We start from the raw sequence: 9984 nt of genomic DNA, 5'->3' as shown, positions 1-9984 counted from the left end.
TGGGAAAAAGGCAGCCCATAGTGAGTGATTTCTACCCACATGAGTTATATTCCTGCACAAGATTTCTGATCCCGTTCGTAATTCACAATTGAACCATGATAGCACACAGCCCTAAGTGTTTTCAGTGTAGACTAAGTATATTAGATGCAGTGTATTAAATTTCATTTTGGCACAGACTTATGTAACTAGCAGTCAAAATGACAGGGTTAAAAATTAACACAATAAGCAAATGTTATTTCTTGTATTTTAATAGCAAACTTACAGGAACAGCACAGAAGACAGACAACATTAAAAACATGTACTTGCATGAAGAACAACTTAGTTAGAAAAGTATAGTGAATGGGTGGAATCTACTGTATGATAAAAATGTTAGACACCATATAGTTGCCATCAATAAGAAATTTACTTATTTTGTTTTTTAAAAAAATCCAAATGCTGGCATTGTCCAGAAAAGTTTGACTGGCATATTTATAGTTGTTATAAAGTTGAACTGCTGAAACTTGTTCACTGAAATGGTTTTTGATAGCAATAATGCTTTATATGTCCCCACGTTTATATTAAAAATCCACACACAAATGAAAATGAAAAAAGAGCTTGCCAATACCCGATTCTGTCCCCTATTTTTCTGTTTGCAACCATATACTTAGGTACCTTTTAACCCCATGGAAAAAAATATCTAACGTTCATTACTACCAATAACAGGAAGAAGAGATTTTATTTGTTTTGAAAATGGCAAATCCATCTTAGTAGAGTTTAAGCACGCTCTCCACGTATGCGGCGTGCTAGCTGGATATCTTTTGGCATGATTGTAACACGTTTGGCGTGGATAGCACACAGATTGGTGTCTTCAAACAGGCCAACCAGGTAGGCCTCACTTGCCTCCTATTGAAGAGAAGAATTCAGATGTTTTAAAAAATAAAGCACCAAAATCCTCAAGCAAATACAAACATTTTAATTTTGTTACACCTTTCTTCTGAACAGATATGCAGGTTTTTCCTCTCATAAGTGGCAGGCTTCTTTAATTTACTCCATAACAGGTAACGTACAACACTGGCTTCAGAAAACTCGTCTGTGTACCAAATCTCCTGTGTTTTTTACAAACAAACTCTACAGAACATTTATTTCCTGGGATCCATTTACTAGTTCCACACCCTAAGTGAATTCCTTAGATGTTTCTCCTTTGTTCCCCCCACCCCAGACCTTTCTCCAGACAGCCCATCAATTTTCTCACAAGCCACTGTTATATCATGATCCACTATGTAAGATGGCCAAGGTAATGCATTGCAAGTTGACCCATTTCAAGAGAATTCTGTGACAGACCTACTCTACAACTGAAATTACAATTAAAAGCCTTCAGAGGACTGAAGGATAATTATTTGTGGTCCCTTAGCCTTACAAACAGTACCTTACAGATAGGCTTGCCAAGTCTCCCCAGAGGCCCGTTCCCCGCCGCTGGTGGATTGGGCCCCGGGGGGGACTCCACCCCAACGTGCACGTTGCCTGGAAGTGACGCGGGCACGCCGGGGGCGGGGCCACAGTAATCCAAGGGAAAACTCTATAGTTTTCCCTCGGATGGTCATGGCCCCGCCCCCCGCGTGCCCGCGTCACTTCTGGGCGACGTGAATGCGGTGCATGCACACTCCAGCCGGGAGTCCCTCGCTGCGGCTGAATTCACACTTGGCAACCCTACTTACAGACAATGTTCCCTCTAAGTTGTGGAGTCCTGTGAGCAGAAATTCTACTTTGTGAGCTACTGGCATTAAAAGTTGTGAGCCGGTGATTTGGCTACTGCGTAAATCAGTTTGCTTTGGAGCCCTCCTTCCTGAGCCAAGACAATAGTGTGTGAGCCGGAGGCTAAAAATGGTGAGCTAGCTCACCCTAACTCAGCTTAGAGGGAACACTGCTTACAGACAGTGCTAGCATAACAAATCTTAGTCCTTCTTGTTCTCTGCTTCTCGCAAACTAAAACTGGGATATTCAGATAACTGTCTTCTAGAAAAACTATATCTGGGTAAGGTGGGACCTACATCAGTACAGGTAGTTGGATAATATAATCTTTAGGTCCCTTCCAACTTTACTACTTTAGGGTTATGACGTTTTTATTTATTAGAACATTTATATCTACCTTTCAATTTAAAAATAAACACAACTTTCACTGCTAAAAATAAACACAACTTTCCAACGCTATAGTGCCTAACATTAGGGCATTGTTTTTGAAGTCTGCACATAATGTTGCACACTAATTTAACAACAGGTCAGTCTTCCCAATGGTTGAAGAAAATAATCCACCATTTTGTGAGAGGCAGGCAGAGCCATAGTAATTTGGATACTGCCTCTACTACAGGCCTACACAGCTGTTGTAGCCAAAGCCCAAGGCAGCCACCCACCAGCAATAGCCAGCAACTCAACAGGGACCCCTTCAATCTACTGGGTTTTGCAATTTGCCTGGAGCTACAATGTGTTGTCAGACACTGGGCAGGTCACAATACACTGCAGGCAGCCTATGTTACTTATTTGCAAATTTAGGCCTGCTGAAGTTCATCACTGTCTAGTGTAGTCCTGGTCAAGAATCTACACACATCCTACAGAACTGTATATTGGGTTTCCCTTTGGCACCTTTATTATGTGCTTCCTACACTCTTTAAATGTTGACTCTTCAAGTATTTGAAGGGCTATCATATAGAAGATGGTACAGAATTGTTCTGTTCCCCCAGAAGGACCAGAATCAGCAGGTTTAAATTAAATCAGAAGAGCTTTCAGCTAAACATTAGGAAGAACTTCCTGACAGAGCAGTTCCTTAGTAGAACAGGCTTCCTCGGAAGATGGTGAACTCTCCTCCTTTGGAGGTTTGCAAACAAAGGCTAGAGGGCCATCTGACAGCAATGCTGATTCTGTGAACATAAGCAGATCATGAGAGGAAGGGTTGCATCACTGCTTAGTTCTTGTGGCCCTTTCTTACACATCCAGGGAAATGCTGTTCACAACTGTGGGGTCAGGAAGCAATTCTCCTCCAAGCCATTTAGGGTGGAAATCCTGGCGGTTTTTTTGTCATCGTCTGGGCATGGAATAGCGGTCACTGGGGGCGTGGGGGGAAGGTCCCTCCCAACTCTATGATTCTACGATTCGTCTTTTTCTTTTTGAAGCTGTGAGCACTTCCTGCTTAAAGCTCTGTCCACTTAAGGCAGGCAGCGATAGCACTGTATCAGACAAAACAGGCAGAGCTTGAATCCCATGACAGGTATGCTAGATAGCCCTTTCTGGCCATTGCTGTGAAAACAGCACAACAGGTGAAACAGGCGACTCCACTCCAAATACAGGGCAGCCATATGACTAGTGTAAAGAACAGCCTTCCCAAGTATAGCTGTGAAACCAAGGGATGCTTATCAGTGTTGAACTTTTCAATAGCATTCACATGCAAGTCACTCTTGTGCAGAGAAGCATCACATGTGAAAGGATAACATACTTTATGGCTTTTGCTCCTGCCCAGAGACTTCCATGTATCATCATATAGTAATATTTCACATGTAACACTTGACACAACAGCAACTTACAGGAATCACCACAAATAAAGAAGATATTGAATCAGGCGCGTAGCCACGGTGGGGCACTTAGGGGCCCGTGCCCCATCACTCATGGTGCAGGCCCCACAACTCCTGTTGCCCCTGGCTGTGACCTTACCTGCTGGCCCAGCAATGGGCATGGAGGCAGAGACTGCGCAGCTGGAATGCTTGTTAGCTGCCTCGCCAAGTATTAATCACACCGACTCTCCTTCTCGCAGGCCGAGCGAGTGGACAGATGAGGGAGGCAGACCTCACCACAGTCATGTGACCCAGTCATGTGCTGGCATCACATGACTGCAGCAAGTCCTGCCTGCCATGTCCGTCACTCATCCAGCTGTGTGGGTGGCAGCAGCAGCTGCTGGGGGGATTTCTACTGGGCCAGGCAATGGGGATGGGGCTTGGGAAGGAGGCATTTGTGGAAAAGGGCCACAGCCTCTTGTCTTTTGGGCCATTTGGAATTCGCCTTCAACCCCCCTTTTGGAACGCTTTGTTCCTTAAGCAGGCAGGCAGGTTTGCTTTTCCAGAAATCCATCCCTGGCCAAAAAATAAATTAATTAATAAATCCCATCTCTGTTGAATCTCCCCTCCCCCTTCAAGTTTCTTGCACAGTATTGTCTGTGGTGTCGTTTTCTGTAAGTTTTGTATAAGTAAGTGTCATATGAGAGATGTTTCTTCCGTTAGTTGCTTTAAAAAAAACCTTGCTGATTGAGCATTTCATTTGGAAGGATGAAGAAGAAGAAGAAGAAGAGATTGGATTTATACCCCGCCCTTCACTACCCAAAGAGCGGCTTACAAACTCCTTTCCCTTCCCCTCCCCACAACAGACACCCTGTGAGGTAGGTGGGGCTGAGAGAGCTCTTGACAGAAACTGCTCTTTTTCAAGAACAGCTCTTATCAGAACTACGGCTTGCCCAAGGATGAGCAAGTGCCCCACAGGATTTCTCAATGCCCCACCAACCAAAGTTTTCTGGCTATACCCTGATAATTTAATGAACGTTGCTTAAACTATTATAAAGCACAAAGTCCCCCTCATACTTGTTCACCACCTCAAATATTGAAGTCTTGCATTTTATTTGATACTAAAACTTGACTTGCTGGAAAAGGCCAAATCCAGCATTCTCTCTTTAACAGTTTAGACCAGTTAAAAGATGTTTAGGTATTACACGAATGTCACACAACAGAAATGTGCATAATCCCTTCCTAGTGACATTCAGGAAGAGAGGAAGGGTACTTCTTAGCAAAGAAGCAATGCATCACCTAAAAAGTCTCTCTCCCCACTTAGAAGGGGACTGAATTAATGTTGTGTACCTTGTGTTTCAGTAAAAAACACAAGAATGCATTTTGAAAGATGCAAGAATAAAATAATGGGTTAACCTAGAATGAAGATTCTTCAGCAGATAACTACTGTGAGGCCCTATATTTCAGTTTACAAGATAAAAAAGTCTCATTTTATGAATCTAATTACTTGAACAAATTAAATGCTAGCACTTATCAGCTCACCTACAGATACATGGGTGCTCACTTCTGAAAACCACCAATCATATGAAATTTTGACTGACCATAGAAACAGCTCAACCAATTACATGAGTGTATAGAAGTAACCAATCACACTCTCTCTCACGTACCAACAGCATAGTACTGTCAATGGCTGCACTCTAGAAAGTGCTCTGCACGTCATTTCTGTTAATAAATCTACATCCCCATGTCATCTCTAAGACAGTAGTAAATTGTGCCTGTATTTTAAAGAGCTAGCTAAATGACTTTCATAAGAAAGTTTCAGTATATTCCCCCACCCAAAGCTTTTTAAAAGATTGCTTAGAACTAAATCACTCACAAAAAGAAAGAGCATACTTCAACACAACCAATATAAAAATTTTGGTGAAAAGCAACAGTTACTAGCATGAAACACTTGATCATTTGTATGGTCAAACAACTTAAGAACTGTTATCATTGGTGAGGGGGGTAGAATCTTTTTTTTTTTTAAAGGCAACCTAAAATAACAACATACCTGCAAAGCACCAATAGCTGCGCTCTGGAAACGCAGATCTGTTTTGAAGTCCTGAGCAATTTCACGCACCAGGCGCTGGAAAGGAAGTTTGCGGATCAGAAGTTCAGTCGACTTCTGATAACGCCTGATTTCACGAAGAGCCACAGTACCTGGCCTTTAAACAAACAAAGTATTAACAAGATTTTGCCATCAGTCTGAAAAAAATCGGGTATACCAAATTTCAGGCAACCCAAAAGTTTTCTTCATTTTTCTATAAAGACACAAGCATATAAGTACATTCTGTAAACAACCCAGCTTCTACAAAATGACGCAATGGCCTAATGTGGAGATGCTTCCAATTGAAGGGGAACAAAGACATTAAAAGCAGAATGAGAAGAAAAACAATGCAAGGGTCTAATAATTAATCCTCGTTTTGCTTCCCTTCCCCTTTTGAGAAGTGTAAATATTGTGGAAGGTGATAAGTGGTAGCCATTCCTTCTGTTCTGACATTATCAACCACAAAGGTTTTCAGTAGACATGGCATGATAGCTTGCAACTGGTTCTGTCAGTTGCAGTCTACCCTCTTAAATGTTTTTTAAAATTATGTAAAAGAAGTGTAAAGCTCCTTATTTACCTGCTTATCTGCATGCAACTATTGCCCCCTAGTGGTATATTGTATGAATCACACCATCTGGTTTTACAGTAACAACTTCGGCGCTAAACTAATTTAAATAAATCAAAATTATCAGACTTGTACAAGTTAGAAACAACAAGCATCGGTACAGTGCTCTAGTTATCTAGCAGTCATTATCAGCACACTCTAAGTGCAATTCAAAATGAATTTATTTTTTTCAAATATATATTAAGATTTTTATTTTTAAAAGAAACCAATTTAATCAATAGAATCGTCTATTATTATAAGCAACTTTATATCTTTCTGGAAATATTCAACATAAAATACGATATAGGTTGTCTGGAATTGTTTCAAGTCAGATAAAGAAATAGCGAGCTCTTACAAAAATATCCATGAATTAAAGAAAAAAGAAAGAAAAGCATAAATATTTCTTTAAAGCAGAAAGTTCGGCTCAGATAAACATTTCCGCATTGTTAAGAGGTTATTGCATCACTTCGCTTTGTTCCCGGTCATTTCTATACCTGTAGCGATGAGGTTTCTTGACCCCACCAGTAGAGGGCGCACTCTTGCGAGCGGCTTTTGTTGCGAGTTGCTTCCTGGGCGCCTTCCCACCAGTGGATTTACGGGCAGTTTGCTTGGTACGAGCCATATTCCCGCGAACTTCTCTTCCTTACACCTATCGGCAAGAAATCACCCACGCGATCACTGTACCGTAACAAGGCAGCCACTCGAAAGCATTGTCCGAAAACGCAGTTTAAAAAACCCAAAAAACCTTAAAAACATCGTATGTTTAAAAAATCACCAAAACCGTAAGCAATTAAAAAGGTTGCAGATCCACACCTCCGGTTTCAGGCATAACAGCCACTCTGACTCTGCGAGATTCTAGCTAGCAGCTTGCCACATCAAGAAAGCCTTCCAAGTACTAGATTGGATGATAAAATGGACGGTGGAGCCATCGTTCTCATTTATTTAACTCGAAAATAAATGTCGGCGGTTTTAGTATATTACTAAAATACAGCCTTTGCCCAGCGCTTAACAATTGGAACGATGCAGCAGCCAAGACTAGAGGACGATTCCAACACAACATGCAAGAATCGGCTCTCACCCCCCCCCCCTCGGCGCAAAAGTACCAATAATTACCGAACACGCCGGGGGGACGTACGTCTGATCTATAAGCCCACACTGAGCAAAACGGAGAAAAAGAAACCCCTTTCAGAACGAGCGAGATCGAAGGGTGCGGGGAACGGACGAAAAGTCCTCGAGGGCTCTCCTGCCACGGAGCCCCCCTTCCACGAGCTGCGCGGTGCCCTCAGAGGCAGACAAAAACGGAAGCCGCGGAGAAATCGCATTTGATTCTACAAACGAAGGGGTGGGGGTGAATAGTCAGGCTTTAAATGCAAGAAAGCCGCGAACTTTTGGGGGGCTAGTTTTTCCGGTGCTGCCCGTGCCATTGCCATTCCAGCAGGCAGCCCGGCTCCCAAGCGCCTCGCACTGGCAAACTCATCCCCAACAAAATGGAAACAATCACGAATTGCAGCCCTAGTCTCTTTGCAGGGAGGCAGAGAGGAGGAGGGAGGAAAAATAATAAAACAGCAACAAATAATACCAAAAAATCCCCCAGAAGAGACAAACGGCAGAGGAGACGACCGGCTGCGGGATAGAGGAAAAGTTTGTACTCTGAACCCCCCCAAATCTAACCGGGTTTCGACCGTTTCGGAGGCACATTTCTTCCCTTTTTATTGTTTTTATGCAATAGGAAAAAATATGGTCGGTGACCAGAGAAAAGAGACAAGATGGTGAAGCTGAGCAACAACTGTGGGGAGCAGAGGCAGGCAGGAGAGTTTCCCGGGGCTGGCAACTGCCTCTAGTTTCCAGCCGCTTCCCAGCCCTGATCTAGGGCGATGATGGGCTGAGGGGGTCGGCGAGGGGCTGGGGAGACGGATGGTGAGGGTCCGGGGTGGGGGCGAAGGCAGCAGTGGGGGGCAACAACCGTGCAAAGTGGGGCTGGGGTGGCTGAGCGAGAGCAGCCCGAGCTCCTTGGCTGTGCTGGGAAAGGGGGGGGGGAGGGCTTCCTCTGCCCCCCCGGACCCATTTCTGGGCCCCAGAAGTTTGCAGGGGCGCTCCGAGAGCAGCCCGGAGTGATCCCCGGCAGGGTTGGGGGGCGCGGGGAGCCCTGGCGGAAAGGCTGGCGACTTACCCCCGTCCGCTTGGGCTGAGCGCGGCTGCCGAGCAGGCAAGGAAGAGCAAGGCGGCGCTAAAGCGACTGCGGGCGGCAGCGACGGCGGCTGAGAGCACAATTGAAAGATGGCTGACTCGTGAGGGCCGTCGCCGCTGCTTAGCTACGCCTCGCGCCCGCCCAGGTCACGCCTCCGCCTCGCCCCGCAGCCAATGGCGCACAATGGAGGGAAAGCTAGACCACGCCCACGCACCTCCCTCCCTGCCTCCTCCAGGCTTCCCGCGGCCGCCTCTGTGTGTACAAACACAAAAGACACGCCGCGAGAGAGGGGAAAAGGAGAGCGAGCGGGGATTCCCTCTGGCCCGCTTCTGCCTCCCCCCCCCGTCCGTCCAGCAACCCGGGCGGACGCACGAGGTCCGGTTCAACGGCCAACGGTCCGGTGGGGGTGGCCCCAACTGCCAGGAACCGGCGCGAGGTCAGGCCAACCGTCTCTTTGATTTCGCTTCACCATGAGTCTCTGGAGAGGGAGGGAGAGAGAAGCGTACCTCGCCGCCATACTCACACCTCACTCGCCGCTGGGTCCCCCAAGGGAGGGTCACGAGTTAAGCTGACCCGAGTACCCTCTGGTGTAAACCTGACTGGGTCAGGTCTCACACATGCACCTTAATCATTTGGGGACTGAAGGGAGAGTCAAGATGAATGAGTCATCATAGATCAAAAACAAACGGGGCTGTCCGTAATTTTTTTGTTATTCCCTGTGGTGGGAGGAGTGGACAAAGTTGTGACAAAAGAGAAAATTTGGTGTTCCTTAAAAAGGTATATGCCATTTTGACTGTAGCAACTTCCACATTACTTCACCACATCACTTTAAACAAAATATTTTTAATGCAGACTTATCTGCAAGTCAACAAGTGTTGACATGTCCAATGAAGAAGAGACTGGATTTATACCCTGCCCTTCACTCAGAGTCTCAGAGCAGCTTACAAACTCCTTTCCCTTCCCCTCCCCACAACAAACACCCTGTGAGGTAGGTGAGGCTGAGAGAGCTCTTTTCAGAACTGTCCTTGAGAGAACAGCTCTGACAGAACTATGGCTTGCCCAAGGTCATCCAGCCAGGTGCAAGTGGAGGAGTGGGGAATCAAACCCGGTTCTCCCAGATTAGAGCCCGCACACTTAACCACTACACCAAGCTGGCTCTCAGAGTTAATGCAAATGTGAACTGGCCCTCAAGATTCACTTTCTTGCTCCTCCATGAGTACATTATCTACCACATCTTCAGCAAGAAGAAGATAATGTTTTTATACCCTGATTTCTCTACCTTAAGCAATCTCAGAATTGCTTACAATCTCCTTCCCCTTCCTCTCTCCATAGCAGGCACCTTGTGAGGAAGGTGGGGCTGAGAGAATTCTGAGAGACCTGAGACTGCCCCAAGGTCACCCAGCACAATTCCTGTGGAGGAGTGGGGAATCAAACCTGGTTCTCCAGATTAGAGTCTGCCGCTCTTAATCGCTATACCATGCTGGCTTGCTAAAGCGAAGACAGTATGCTCTAGCCAGTGTTCCCTCTAAGGTGAGTTAGTGTGAGCTAGCTCATAGTTTTTTAGCCTCCAGCTCACACATTTTTGTCT

General features: G+C 45.4%; 1 protein-coding gene across 1 annotated transcript; it reads right to left on the bottom strand.

Moving 5' to 3' along the window:
* Nucleotides 1-324: 324 nt before the first annotated feature.
* On the bottom strand, nt 325-8503 carry H3F3A (H3 histone, family 3A). The gene is made up of 4 exons (XM_015428977.1): nt 8379-8503; nt 6703-6857; nt 5569-5722; nt 325-882 (listed from the first exon to the last, which is right to left on the bottom strand). Exons 2-4 carry the CDS (start codon nt 6828-6830, stop codon nt 754-756), a joined length of 411 nt encoding a protein of 136 aa, XP_015284463.1. The 5' UTR covers nt 6831-6857; nt 8379-8503; the 3' UTR covers nt 325-753.
* Nucleotides 8504-9984: the final 1481 nt, after the last annotated feature.

Source organism: Gekko japonicus, unplaced genomic scaffold, assembly GCF_001447785.1.
Source record: "Gekko japonicus isolate JY-2015 unplaced genomic scaffold, Gekko_japonicus_V1.1 scaffold1056, whole genome shotgun sequence".
Taxonomy (NCBI): domain Eukaryota; kingdom Metazoa; phylum Chordata; class Lepidosauria; order Squamata; family Gekkonidae; genus Gekko; species Gekko japonicus.
This window is presented reverse-complemented; position numbering and strand designations above follow the sequence as displayed.